The 15,361-nt window shown below is 43.8% G+C and overlaps 1 protein-coding gene across 1 annotated transcript in view; it reads left to right on the plus strand.

The window, feature by feature from the left end:
- The first annotated feature begins 459 nt into the window (after positions 1-459).
- FGL1 (fibrinogen like 1) overlaps positions 460-15,361 on the plus strand; it is a 52,836-nt gene continuing 37,934 nt past the window's right edge. The window contains exons 1-2 of the mRNA XM_084856661.1: positions 460-537; positions 6,224-6,299. Coding sequence (XP_084712787.1) covers positions 6,234-6,299 — 66 coding nt within the window. The 5' untranslated portion in view covers positions 460-537; positions 6,224-6,233. The remainder of the gene's footprint in view (positions 538-6,223; positions 6,300-15,361) is intronic.

Consider the following 15,361-nt stretch of genomic DNA (forward strand, 5'->3'; position numbering starts at 1 on the left):
CTTAATCATGCATTAAATAAACCATGAGTTAGTGTTATGCATGCACTAGGTCAGTGTGACTCCTGATGTCACCCTTCTCCATTAAATTTGCATATTTATCAAGCTACCAATACTGGATTACAGCTATTGCCACTCTAATGTTTCAGGGGAATTTGCTTCCTTCTCTCTAATGAAATGATTACCTCCAGTCCTTAGTAGGACTGGAGCATGTCTAAATCCTGTCCTAAATTTATTTATGTCATGTGCCACATGAAGGAAAGAGATTATTTTAATTTTATTTTTAGCAATAGACTTTTTTTTTATCCCCCCTCCCTTTTACTTTTTTGTTAGATGGTTGATCATCTTAGTATTGTATTTGTAATGCATTAAGTTAGCAGTGGTCTACTACGGCTCTACTGAACATTCCTCCCCACTGACTCACTACAGAGTTGTTCAGAAATTAAGAGCAAAAACTCTCTCAATCTGGAGAAGGATGTGAAATGCTTTGCCTCAGCTCCGAAGACATTAACCACTCAAGGATCTCTCCAGCATTCAGAGGTAAACACTATAGGAATTTTTTGAGGGTGGTAGCGATCTCTGTCTTACCAGTTATACAATTGGGGTACAGTTGCACTGGTGTGCTGTAGTGGGATTAGTATCTTAATGAACTGATGGAAAAGAAGGTAAGGCTGCAATCTTAAAAAGCATTTACTAGGGAGTTAGTTCCACTGAACACAGTGGGACTTGCTTTCAAGTGAGCACACATAGGATTGCACTGTAAGATTAGTATTTTGGCCTTCAAGTAAACACTTAAGATTTTTCATGAAAGGAATGTGAATATGTTTAAATAGCGGGTGCTTCCAGGCAATCAGAGCAAAAAACATTTTTTGCTGTCACGATACAAGCACTAGTCTGATTCAGTGATGCACGTTATGTGGTGGTTCCCAAGCAAGAGAGATCATTCTGCTGGGTAAAATTTGCCCTCCCCCTCATTCCTTCTTCATTCATTTGCTTGCCACCATTGATGCTGAGGGAATCGTAAGCCAGCCCACCCATTCAGCCATTGCTGATCCTCACGGGAGAGGGGAGAAATTAGGGCATCTCTACACCAGCCTAAAATCCTGCATTTAAAATGGGGCTTTCTGCTTCCTTTTTAAATGAAGGATCACAACGACTCCCTTTTTCACATGCTTCCTTTCCCCCCTCCTCCCCGTATCTGAGTCTTCAACTATCTTTCATTGATCTCGCTCCTCTTCTTGCCGCTTTCCCTCTTTTCACGGAGGGAACTCAAGTGGAACACAACGTGGAACCCAACGGCGTAATTTGATAGCTCATTATCTGTAATCTATTTAAAAGTGGAAGGGCATTTAGTGCAGGAGATGCCTTGAATGATCAAGGTGTCATGTGAAGACCCAGCAAACTTCTGTGAAGGAGCAATCTCAATCACAGGATAAAAGCTCAGTGTGAAGGAGCCCTCACTCTCCCCTTAATTAGAGTTCCTGCCAGCTGCTGGGGGAAAAGTCAACTGGCCACCGATTTCCATGTAAGGATTCTCATGCCATTGCTGCTGCTGCTCTTTAGAAAGATTAGTAGTTTGTTTGGATTGTTTTTCCCCCTTCCACATCCAAAGGAATGCGTACACTTTTTAACAAAGAGTGAATTGACACGATTCCACCCTCTCTTCACATCTGCAGGAGTCCCGCTATGTCAGCCTTCCCAAAGCTGGTGTCCTCCATGTGCTTTGGCCTACAACTCCAAGCATTCCTGACCATTGGCCATGCTGTCTGGAGCAGATGGAAGTTGAAGTCCCGAACATTTAGAAGACGCCAGCTTCGAGAAGGCTGCACTACATTTTCCAAAGCAAATTAGGATAAAATGGGCAAGGGTTGTGTCAATTGCACTTCATTTTGCCTGGAAGCTGTTGGGAGAGGGCTGAGGTTCCATAGTTTAAACTCCAGCAATGAGGTGAAAGTGACGAATGTGTTGTCAATTTCACCTAATTTGGCCTTGGAACCATAGTGGGGCCTGCTATCATTCCTACTCCAGGAAATGCGTAGCAAAGGGACAGAGATGTAGAACAGATAATGGTGAAGGAGAGGCAACAGAACCGAGAGAGGGTGCTTCCAGGTGAGGCTTTATAGCACCATAGCCCTGCCTCATTCACATCATTTTACGGGGAGCCCAAACATCATTGTCTTCCACTCATAACCCTCCCATGTTTTCCCATTGCTGCTTCTGTCTTTTTTTCTTACCACTGAAATCCATTAAGGAAAAAAAAAGACAGAATGGCTGCACAATGCTTCTAACTGGTAGGGCTAGGAGGCTGGAAGCACCCACAAAGCAAACCTTCAAATCAGGTGAGAAGATAGCCCTACGTCAGTTCAGTCCTCAAATGATTGTGCTGCACTTGCCCTGGAAGCTCCAAAAATTGCTACAAACCAACACTTTAAAAGGCAGAGAAGGAAGCAATGCCTTTAAAAAGATTGGAAATGTGATGGTTTGGGAGCAATATCATCTAGATTCTCAGGAACAGCGTAGGCAAATGGTTTTCATATATAAGGAAAAGCCTAGTGTGGAAGAAGCCCTGACAATCTAACAGTAAAAAATCAATTTATAACGTACAGTCCAATCCTGTGTGTCTTTACTCAGAAGTAAGGGCTACTGAATTCAAGAGTTTGCTATCAGGCAAAACACATATGCTAATAGTCAAATATGTTGGTAGTCAAATATTTTCCCTGACATTATTAATGGATATTTTCAATCTGCATGGATAATTTGAAATAATAATGGAAGTTTGGGGATGATGGAAAGGCTGCCTGGTGCAGGAATTTATTTAGTATTATCAGAGGGCAAGGAAGAGTGCTATAGGATTATTTCTTGGCAATATGTCTAATGTTTACTTTTAAATCCTTTGAATTCTTGCTAACAAAACACTCATAACCCATGGGCTGTTTTAGGGTTGTGGGTGGTTTGTTAACCACACCAACAACCTACCCTGCACTGGGTTCAGATGTCACAATAAGCCATGGTGATTGCCTGCTGTGGCCTGAATATTCAAAATGGCCACTGACATGCACCACAACCAGCTATGGCTTAAATAAGTCATGGTGGGTTCAGCAATCATACAAACCACTCCATTGAATCATGGATTGTGAAATCTGGGTTGTTTATGGGTTGTCATTATGTGCAAATCCAGAACCATCAGTTGTTTCACCAGGCTACAAAGGTGGCAGAAAAGAGTGGTAAAAAACCCAGAGGCTCTACAGGTCAGAACTACAGTGCCACAAAGGCATTTGGGATACAAGGAGGGAGCAGACAGAAGAGAAGGGGAACAAACAATCCAGCGATTGAGAAAACAAATGGCACTTTGTTCGAAAGTCTGCTAGACAAACAGACAAACTGGGTAGGGCAACAAACCATAGGTTAACCATGAGTTAATAAACTATAGGTTAGTGTTATGTGTAAAGCAGGTCTTACACAAGAATAAGCACCAATATTGCCTTATTTGAAAGTGACTCAGTGGTTCAATGGGCAGTAGCATGTAACTTTAAGTATCACCTTTGACTTACAACTATGAACCTATTACATATAATTAACTTGTTTATTTGTGGGGTTAATCCTGCCATCAGTTACCTAATAATCGTTTATTTGTGGCTTGCAACCCTGTCATCAATTGCCTAATGATGAGTCAGCAGTTATGTAGCACATTTCAAGTGTTTCAAACAGCTTCACATACATGGCCCAGTTTGCACATAACAACAACCCATGGGTTATTTAACCCATGGTTGGTTGGGCCCACATGGGAGCGAGTGAGTTGTTGAGGGGGAAACAACCCAGTGTTTTAACCCAACAGCAAACCATGGGTTAAAACTCTGCATTGTTTCCCTCTCAACAACCCAGAGTTCCAGGTTCACATGTCATACAGCACATGTCATGGAGTTGTTTTGTATACTGGATGCAAAGCAGAAGCAATGAATAAGTGGGAGGCAGCACACTCGCTCACTCGTTCCTGCGTGGCCCCCCAAACCCTGGGTTAAATAACCCATGGGTTATTTGAATAACCAATGGTTAGTCATTACATGCAAAGCAGGAGCTTTTCAACACAAGGCTTTTATTGTGCACTTGTGATTCACTCACAGTTGTTTACAGGTGCTTTAGACATCATCGTGACCCTCCAGTTTTGCTACTGTTTTTTAAGAGCACTTTTGTGAGGAGTTTTGGAGCAGGGAAAATGCAGTATTTTTTTCATCCCAAAAAGTGTAAGTCCCCATAGCGTAATTGTTTAATTCTGCTATACCACAGTGCCTCCTAGAGGTCATGTAGTGGAAAGTACAGAAAGGCAGGAAATAAAAAGCTCTTTGTGTAGGGATCCGAACTTACTTCTGCATTGAAACTGGAAGTAGATACAGTGAGTTAACAGCCTTGTCTAGAATAGATCCAGGTCATTATCTCAGTAAGTCCTGTTATTATCCCCATATTGTTGATAGTGATGCTGAGGCTAAGTGAACAGTGCCATGCTGACTGGGGGTCATGGGTCTGAAAAGGCTGAAGATTACTATTTTTAGGCTATAATCATATGCACATTTATTTGTGAGTATGACCCAGTGATCATAGTGGGGCTTCCATCTAAGTGAACATGCATAGGATTATGCTGCATCTCTTGCATGTGATATTTCAGTTTGTGAAAGTCAACAATAACCCCCCCTCCAACACTCACTTCTACCACATGACCAGTTGCAGCTGTGTTGTTAAGATTAATTGAGCAACATAATGGCTTTATTGCATTGAAGACTCCCTTATCTGTTGCTTCAGTTTTTGTGTGTGCCTAATTATAGTCTTTCATTCCCTTTAATTTGTGTTATTGTTTTCCTTTCTCCTATACAAGTATATCTCATTAGCAAAAAAATCAAAATAATGATGCAAAACCCCATTTAGCCAGCAAAACAATGTAAATGTGCACTTAATGTCCTTGGACTGGAAGTTTGAACTTCTGCAAGCAGCTAAATACCTTTCATTTGTCCAAGTTGAAAACGTTGCTGGAGTGCAGCCGAGATTAACTTTTTAGAATCCCCCTGTGGAAACCTGTCTTCCAGGCAAAGTAATGTGAAAAGCTTGAAGAAAATGTACAGGAAGAACCACTCTTGTAAGAAGGGAGGGGAGTGACTTTTGTTTATGTCAGAGAGTTCAGCCCAGCTAAAATGGCCACCAGATGTGCTGAGAGGATAGATGCACCTAGCAGTGGTACATACTAATCATGCACTCATGCAGATGGATAGCCGCAATAACTTTGTAAGTTGACTATACATAGTTCTGTGAGAATATTTACCTTTGTAGCATTTTATCACTTATTTGCACCCTGTTTTTCCCTGCAAAAGGAAGACCAAAGCAGCCAACTACTTAATGTGAAAACAAATGCAGTGATGTCAAATACAATGGTTAGATCCAGATTCAGTTATGCTTAGAGCAAACCCATTGAGATAAATTAAGCACTTGAGTACTTAAGTGAATCATGACTAACTTAAGTTCCATTGATTTCATTGGTTTATTTTAAGCATGACTAGGTTTGGATCCAACCCAGTATCAACAGCCCTGCACTCCGTACTTACAAGAGGAGTACGGAGCAGCCAAAACGGGGCGTTGGGGGGGGGCGTTCTGGGGCGGGGAAGGCAGAAATGCTGGTATGACACATCCTATGTGTCATCCGGCAGCCTCCTTACTCGCTCTGCCTTTCCACGGCTAGACAGCTGAAATTGGCTGTCTAGCTGCAAATGCAGGGCAGGAGAAGCGTGGAGGGAACAATCCCCTCTGTGCTTCTCCTGCCCTATATTGGATAGGCGGTCGCCTCCACGTTTGGCCGCCTATCCCGATAGGATTGTGCCTCAAGAGGTTAATAAAATACAAGCCATATAGCACAAGCAAATCCAAGCATACTTCTGTGCTGTAAGAAGTTAACAGCAAGAACTAAGCTTTGTATTTTTCTCCTTTATAGTATATTGGTCGGAGAGCATTTTTTTTTAACCTAACTCTGCAATAAGATATGGTTGTTTTGACTTGTTTTTCCTCTAAGAATTGGGGTTTTGGAGTAATTTGGTTTCTAGCAGTATACTTCTCTGCTCCAGCAATGCAATGCAAATGATGGAGCAAACAGCAGGCCCCTAATGGCTTTCATAAATTCAGTGCTGAGTAGAGAGGAGCTTGTGCTTGGAGTTCTGCTGACAAAAGATGAAGTTGTTTTCTTTTACAGGTTCATCAAAATGAAGAAGTGGCACTGTTTTCATTTATTTCTTCTAAATGTGTTGGTAGCAGTCACCGTTGGCTTGGTAAGTTTTACTCTCTGCCAGAGTATTTACAGTGTCTTCTCACTTGTAAGAAGTAAAACCTCAAGTGGGCATATTTATATTTAGACCACATTGAGCTCAAAGATGAGATTTGGTTGAGCATGACCACACTTAGCTAATATAGTAAAGTTTAGCAATGCTACAGTTGTGCCTAAAACCATCAGGAGATCAGAACTATTTTCTCAGGGGGCTTTTGTTGTCATTCCAGATGGTCAATCTGGAGGACTCTCCCCCTGAAAATAAGTGCTGCTTGTTACAGCACTGTTCAAACACCCTGTTGTACTTTTTATGGATTGCCTATACATTAAACTATGAGTCTAAGAATATATAAAAAATGTAATATGTGAACCAGAGATGAGTTTCATATGGCAAGATTTTTGAAACAGCTGACGTCACAGTCCCCTTTTAGAGGTAAATACCTAACAGTTCTCATATTATATTTTTACAAGTGGGAAAACTCACAAAATGTTACAGTGTGAAGTGCTTCCACTCAGGATGCCAGACAACCATGTCCTTTCATAGGATGCTCCATTCCCCATCCCAAGATTTTCTATCCTCCTGCAACAGACACCCAGCATTCTGTGGCCACTGAGCATGCCCAGTCATCACTGGGTAGTTTTTGTGTGTCATTCTCCCTTCCCCTAGAGTTTTCCCCCACTAAAGTTCATTTGTAGTTCTGCAAACCTTAGTGGTCCCCCAAGCCTACTGATGACCTCCCTCTCACGGTTGAATGGTGCTGTTTTCGTTACATAAAGATTGGCACTTGTCAAGTGTATTTCTATTAGATATAGAAAGACATGGTTTGCTAGAGCACACTAGTTTCTTTGAGAAGCCCTAAAGGGATCTACCAATCGCTTTTTAAAATAATGGTTTGTAAACTTTTTGTTTGTTCTTGTGAGTTTCCATCTGTCACTCCCATCCCATGATGCAAAAGTTCCTTCGTAGCGTCTTGTTGCTAACTAATTCACCCACAATGCTCCCAAGACTAGCTTCTGGGATATTGTTCTACCATGTGAACTTCAGGTTACCTAGAACTATCACCAGGAATGACTTCCGTGTAACTATGCATGAAAACCTCTATTATGTCCAGTCTTGGCTATCACTAAACACAATAAAGGATTAACTTCCATGAGAACTAAAATGTAAGACGACTGGACATGACCTTTGAATTACAAAGAATATTTGCCTCTTTATTGTTCTTAGCGGTAGTTCAAATTGTCTCACTCGATGCTGAATATCCAGGTTCAGAAGTATGAAGTGTTCATATAATTCAATCCTCTTGATGTGCACACAAAAGACAGAAAGGGGAGCTGAGAGTGCCTTCATCATTAGCTCTTTTAACTTGACATAAACCTTCCTTAAGATGACATATCAGTCAGATGTTAACTTGTAATTGGCCATGCAAAACCATAAAAATAAAAAGCATCTCTATGTGTTAATGGCAGCAGCTGGGATAAGCATGTGATTGCATGTCCAGACCACAAGATTTGACAGCAGCTGTTTAATATCTGGCTTTGAGTATAGAAAATAACAAATAAATGCTGTCAATATAGTAGGCAGAGCCAGTTACACTCAGTCTGCTTCCAATTAGTGACATAGACCCAATCTAAACAGCATTTTTTCCCAGTGATTATGTCATAATGTTTTCCACTTTGTTTCTTTCAAAGGACTTTAAAAGGCAAAAGAAAACAATCACCAATCACTCTAAATCTGTTTGCTTTAAAAGTTATTACCCCCTTTTCTGCAAGATTCAAGCTTAGAGGATTTAACTCCAGTTACCTGTGAAGTACAATTATGCTGTGGTAAATTGGAGTGGTGCATAGAATTCACTGCTGTGCTGGTTTCTGTTAAGGTTTGAGAATGGTCCTTGTGGCTTTTGCCTAGAGGGAGCAAATCTGACATTCTGAACAGGAGAAATGTGGCATTGTCCTTAAATGACTTGTTGCAACATCAGCAAGGGGGAGGGAGGGAAGCTGGTTATTATCTCTAATCTGATTTGTTCATGCGGATGTTTGATCCACCCTTCCCAAGTGCTTTGGTAAGTAAATTTGCACAGGAGGAGCGTAATAGCCCTGGGGCCTTACTTATGGAGTAGAAATGATCTTAGGGCACAATCCTATGCATGTTTAGACAGAAAAAAAGTCCTACAATGCCCAGCATTCCTCAACGAGCATGGAGAATGCTCGGATTGTGTTTAGGATTGTGCCCTTACTTAGCTTTCTGGCATCTCGAGAATTGAGAGCTCAGCTGAGTGGAGCAGCTAGGGCTGCACCTCAGCTCAATGTCTGGGCCCCACAGCCCAGGGAAATGTCCACCCAGAGAGCAGCAGGGGATGAGGAGCAGTGGCAAACTAGGCTGGATATGGGCATACCAGGGCCCACCAGGACTGATGCCAGCTGCCACAGCATCCTTTGTTTCTTCATATATATATATATATATATATATAGTCAGAAGGGATAGAATGATCTCAATTCAAATTCAGGGTAAGCCATTTAATATCACAGGGATCCAAATATACGCCCCAACCACAGATGCTGTAGATCAGTTCTACGAGGATCTGCAGCACCTACTGGATAATACGCCAAAAAGAGATGTTATTTTTAGGGGTGTACGAAACCCGGCTTACCTGGCTCCGTCGGGCTCCGCAGGTGGGGGGAGGCACTCCATCCCTCCCCCCAGAATCTTCACCGGGGGGGTGAGGCCTCCCCCCAGAATCCTGCCGGCTAGCTCCGCTCCGCGGCCAAGCTGCAGAGCCGCCAGCCGGCTCCAGCCACCCGCAGCCGGACATCCGGCTGCTGGGCAGCCCTGCAGGGATGCAAATGGTGGCTGTCGTAGCTGCCATCATTTGCGTCCCTGCAGTGAGCCGTGATAGGCTACGTAAATATTTACTTAGCCTATCACAGCAGGGGGGAAAAACCCAGCGTACACAAATGGCAGTAGCCGCCGCCATTTGCGTACGCTGGGGTTCCCCCCCCCGCTGTGATAGGCTACGTAAATACTTATGTAGCCTATCACGGCCTCCACAGGGACGCAAATGGCGTCCCTGCATTAGCTGTGATAGGCTACATAAGTATTTACGTAGCCTATCACAGCTGAAGAAGGAGGAAGCGAATGGCGGCCGCAGGACAGCCGCCATTCGCACAGCAGTGCAGACGGGAGCAGGTAAGTGCTCCGTTTCGCGCGCCTTTCGTGGGGTGGGGGCGGCAGGCACTTTGTCCCCCGTACCTTTCGTGGGTTGGGGGGGCAGGGGCTTCGTTCCACAACAGGTTTCACCGAGATTCGTCGTGGAATTCTCTGACATTCCTAGTTAATTACAGGAGGCTGGAATGCTAAGGTGGGTGGTCAAATGACACATGGAATTACAGGCAAGCATGGGCTGGGAGAACAAAATGAAGCGGGGCATAGGCTGATAGAATTTTGCCAAGACAACTCACTGTGCATAACAAACACTCTCTTCCAACAACCTAAAAGACGACTTTATACATGGACTTCACCAGATGGTCGACACCAAAATCAGATTGACTACATCCTTTGTAGCCAAAGGTGGCGGACATCTATACGGTTGGTAAAAACAAGACCTGGAGCTTATTGTAGTTCAGATCACGAACTTCTTATTGCACAATTTAGAATCAGGCTAAAGAGAATAGGGAAGACCCACGGATCAGTTAGATATGAGCTCACTAATATTCCTCATGAATATGCAGTGGAGGTGAAGAGTAGATTTAAGGGACTAGATTTAGTAGATAGGGTCCCGGAAGAACTATGGACAGAAGTTCGCAACATTGTTCAGGAGGCGGCAACAAAAAACGTTCCAAAGAAAAAGAAAACCAAGAAGGCAAGATGGCTGTCTGCTGAGACACTGGAAGCAGCCCAAGAAAGAAGGAAAGCAAAAGGCAACAGTGATAGGGGGAGATATGCCCAATTAAATGCAAAATTCCAGAGGTTAGCCAGAAGAGATAAGGAATTATTTTTAAACAAGCAATGGACGGAAGTGGAAGAAGATAATAGAATAGGAAGGACAAGAGACCTCTTCCAGAAAATTAGAAACATCGGTGGTAAATTCCAGGCAAAAATGGGTATGATCAAAAACCAAGATGGCAAGGACCTAACAGAAGCAGAAGAGTTTCAGAAAAGGAGGCAAAAATATACGGAAGATCTGTATAGGAAGGATAATAATATCAGGGATAGATTTGATGGTGTGGTCAGTGAGTTAGAGCCAGACATCCTGAAGAGTGAGGTTGAATGGGCCTTAAGAAGCATTGCTAATAATAAGGCTGCAGGAGATGACGGTATCCCAGCTGAACTGTTTACAATCTTGCAAGATGATGCTGTCAAGGTGATGCATGCCATATGCCAGCAAATTTGGAAAACACAAGAATGGCCAACACATTGGAAAAAATCAATTTATGATTTGGAAAACACAAGAATGGCCATACCAAAAAGGGGAAGCACCGAAGAATGTTCAAACTATCGAACAGTGGCACTTACTTCACATGCTACTTATACCTTACCCAGTAAGGTGATGCTCAAGATCTTGCAAGGTAGACTCCAGCAATTCATGGAACAAGAATTGCCAGATGTACAAGCTGGGTTTTGAAAAGACAGAGGAACTAGAGACCAAATTGCCAATATCTGCTGGATAATGGAGAAAGCCAGGGAGTTTCAGAAAAACATCTATTACTGTTTTATTGACTATTCTAAAGCCTTTGACTGTGTGGATCATAAGAAATTGTGGCAAGTTCTTGGTGGTATGGGGATACCAAGTCATCTTGTCTGCCTCCTGAGGAATCTGTATAACGACCAAGTAGCAACAGTAAGAACAGACCACGGAACAACGGACTGGTTTAAGATTGGGAAAGGAGTACGGCAGGGTTGTATACTCTCACCCTACCTATTCAACCTGTTCGCAGAACACATCATGCGACGTGCTGGGCTTGATGAATCCAAGGCTGGAATTAAGATCTCTGGAAGAAACATTAACAATCTCAGATATGCAGATGATACCACTTTGATGGCTGAAAGCGAGGAGGAGCTGAGGAACCTTATGACGAAGGTGAAAGAAGAAAGTACAAGACTGGGTTGCCATTAAACCTCAAAAAAACCAAGATTATGGCAACCAGCTTGATTGATAACTGGCAAATAGAGGGAGAAAACGTGGAGGCAGTGACAGACTTTGTCTTTCTAGGCTCAAGGATTACTGCAGACGCTGACTGCAGCCAGGAAATCAGAAGACGTTTACTTCTTGGGAGGATAGCAATGACAAATCATGATAAAATAGTTAAGAGCAGAGACATCACACTGACAACAAAGGTCCGCATAGTTAAAGCAATGGTATTCCCCATAGTAACCTATGGCTGCGAGAGCTGGACCATAAGGAAGGCTGAGCGAAGGAAGATAGATGCTTTTGAACTGTGGTGCTAGAGGAAAATTCTGAGAGTGCCTTGGACTGCAAGAAGATCAAACCAGGCCATACTCCAGGAAATAAAGCCAGACTGCTCACTTGAGGGAATGATCTTAAAGGCAAAACTGAATTACTTTGGCCACATCATGAGAAGACAGGATACCCTGGAGAAGATGCTGATGCTAGGGAAAGTGGAAAGCAAAAGGAAGAGAGGCCGACCAAGGGCAAAATGGATGGATGATATTCTGGACGTGACAGACTCAACCTTGGGGGAGCTGGGGGTGGCGATGGCCGACAGGAAGCTCTGGCGTGGGCTGGTCCATGAAGTCACAAAGAGTCGGAAGCGACTGAACGAATAAACAACAACATAGTCAGAGGGAGTGCTGCTCCCTCCCCATATAACTATGTATATGGTTACAGATGCTCATTTTATTATTCTTGCTTTAAAAATATATTATTTTCTACAACAAAATGGTGCTTATTCCCAGGTAAATGTGTTTAGCATCAGGGCAGCAGAACTCCATTTTATTCCTGTAGACATGATGGTGCTATGATTTTAAGTGAGCAATACTATGGTCCCTGGGAGAGCGTCTCAGGGACCATAGGATTGTTCGGATTCCCCCTTCCGAGGCTGGAGATAGTGCTCTGACCTCAGAAGGGAGAGTCAGAGATCCAACCCCCCTGCCCTGCCCCCTCGCAGCTGGTGTGGAAAGAACCACATCAGCTGCCCTCTGAGGTCAGAAAGACAACCTTGGAGGTGGAGGAAAGGGGGCAGTCTGGTGGGTGGGGAGAGGAGGAGACTGAAGGGGCCAGGATAACAGTTATCCTGAGCCTCCTCCAGCCTCCATCCTTTCCCCTCCAAAGTGCCCTCGCTAGATGGGCTAAAACTCCTGCCTAGTGAAATCTGCAAGGCAGGAGGATGAGGAGGCAAAGACTGCCTCCGCCACTCCTCCCACCCTGCATTGGATGATCAGACACCTCAGAGTTTAGGGGTTTCCGATCACTAAGCGCTCAGTCGATAGGATTGTGCCCTAAGTAAGTTTAAAACGCAAAACTGCACATTGATCTCCATCAGGAGTCCTGTTTAGAATGGACAAGTGGGCCTCCCACGTTTCAAATTGCATGTGATTATTCCTCAGGAGCTCTACTAACTCTGGCCAACTAACTGATTCCACCCATGGGTTCAGGCAACACGATAACCCACACTCAAGGATTTTGAGTATGGGCTGTGTATGCGTTGTTGAAACATGAGTTATCATGTTGTCTGAACCCAGCTGTGCTACCAGACAATGGTTTGTTAACCATGAACAACCCATGAAGAAAACCCATGGTTTCTTGTTGGATTGTGAACTGTGGATTATTCGTGGTTAACAAACCGTGGTTTGTTATCACAGCTGGGTCAGACAACACGACAACTCACATTTCAACAACAACCCACGGTTCAACGACAACCCACACTCAACCCATATTTGACCCATACTCAACCCCTGAGTGTGGGTTATTGTGTTATCTGAACCCAGCCAGTGGCTACTATTAAACACCAGTGACACCAAACATTTTGAATCTGGGGTGGCCCACCTGTACTTACTCCACCTTGAGGCTTTCACCATCCCAATAGCAATAGCAGCTTTCCCAAACCTGGTGCACTGATATAGAACCGGGTATCCTCAGGTCTAAGTAAGTGTTGCAAAGAAACCCCTTGTGCAAATCCAAGCTCCTGCTCCCAGCATCAATACTAAGATTTATGGTGGTGAAAGGTGCTGGGGGGCGGAGAGGGGACAAGCCAGTGCAGAAAGAGATGAGCTAGCACTGTGCAAGATCCTCTGTGGATGGGGATCTTGTGTGCTTGATTTTTTAGAGAGCAGCATGATGCTCTCCTTTAGCACACTCTGGGAGAGAGCAGAGGACAGGAAGGCCTGGCGTGCTATAGTCCATGGGGTCACGAAGAGTCGGACACGACTTAACAACTGAACAACAACATGATGCTGTCACCATAGCAATGACTATTTATTTATTTAAACTATTTCTTGGCCACCCTTCAGGGCAGGAGCCCTCCCAAGGCAGTGTAAAACAATAAAACGCACAATAAAAACCAATGTAGTATTAAAAATAATAGGAACACAATAAAACCAGTAAGAACACAATAAAAACAGCAACAACCGCAAACTTATCAGGGAAAGGCCAGAGTAAAATAGTATGTTTTCAGGGCCTTCTTAAAAGCCTGCAATGATGGGGCCTGGTAGACCCCTAATGGCAACTTATTCCAGAGGTATGTGGCCACTGCTGAAAAGGCCCTCTCTCATGTGAACACCCACCTAACTCCTCTCACAGGTGGTCAAATGAGAAGGGCCTCTCATGTGGATCTTAAAATTCGGGCATGCTGATATAGGTGAAGGTGGTCCTTCAAGTAATTTGGTCCCAAACTGTTTTAAGGCTTTAAAGGTCAAAACCAGCACTTTAAATTCAGCTCGGGACACACTAGTAGCCAGTGCAACTGGTGTAGAAAAGGCGTTACAGGATCAAATCAAATCAAATCGTCCCCAGCCCCCAATATTTGGGCAGCTGCATTCTGTACTAGCTAAAGTTTCTGGACCATCTTCAAAGGCAGCCCCATGTAGCTCAGGCATTCCAGTAGTCCAACCTGGACATCACTAGTGCATGAATAAGTGAGGCAAGGTGAGTCCTCTCCAGATAGGGCCACAGCTGGCACACCAGCCTAAGCTGGTAAAATGCACTCCTGGCTTCCCCAGTTAGCACAGAGTCCAGGAGGACTCCCAGACTGCACACTTGGTCTTTTAGGGGGAGTGCAACCCCATCTAATACTAGCTGTAAACCTCCATCCAGAGCAATTGGTTTCTCAACCCACATTACCTCCTTTGTGTGGATTAATTTTCAGCTTGACTACCCTCATCCACCCCAATACAGCCTCTAGACACTGGTTCATTTGTAGCTAATACATCTCTTCACTCTTCCACAAATGTCTTGTATTTCTTTCAGAGAGGGAAAAAAAACCCCTAAAAAACCTAGTATATATCCTCACCCAGGCATCCCCTCCAAGAAGACCAGCACTGATCAGCCCAGAGCATTGGTTTGTTGTCATCTGTAATGTATCCAGACATCCATCAAAGAGGTGCTATGGCAAAGTAAATGTCTAACTCCACTTTCTCCAACCTGGTGCCCTTCAAATGTTTTGGACTTCAATTCCCATTAGTCTCAGCCAGCACAGCTGCTGTTCAGGAATGCTGGGAGTTGTAGTCCAAAACAACTGGATGGCACCAGGTTGGGGAAGACTGGTCTACTATTTTGATTAGGGTTGTCATGGGTAATTTCCCAATTGTCATAAAAATCCCCCCCCTCCACAAAACCTTAATGTTGGGTTGTCCCACTGCCAGCATCAATTAGGCACTTGGCTGTCTAACACTCATGTGCAAATATGGGGGTGGTGTTGTGTCTATTCATACATTGCACAGTGGTGCACACCTAAAGCACACTTAATGGGGAGCCACAGCCAATCCTGGCTCCCTCTCATACGTGCCCGCACATGTTCTTTATGCTTTGCATTTTCAAAAGTACACTTCAAAACATCTTGGGGGCAAACAAGATGTGATGGTAGTAGCCACATTTGTTTGTGTTCTCATGTCTG

The sequence above is a fragment of the Heloderma suspectum genome, chromosome 5, assembly GCF_057233095.1.
Source record: "Heloderma suspectum isolate Gila_16-S chromosome 5, 16-S_ref, whole genome shotgun sequence".
In the NCBI taxonomy this organism is placed as follows: Eukaryota; Metazoa; Chordata; class Lepidosauria; order Squamata; family Helodermatidae; genus Heloderma; species Heloderma suspectum.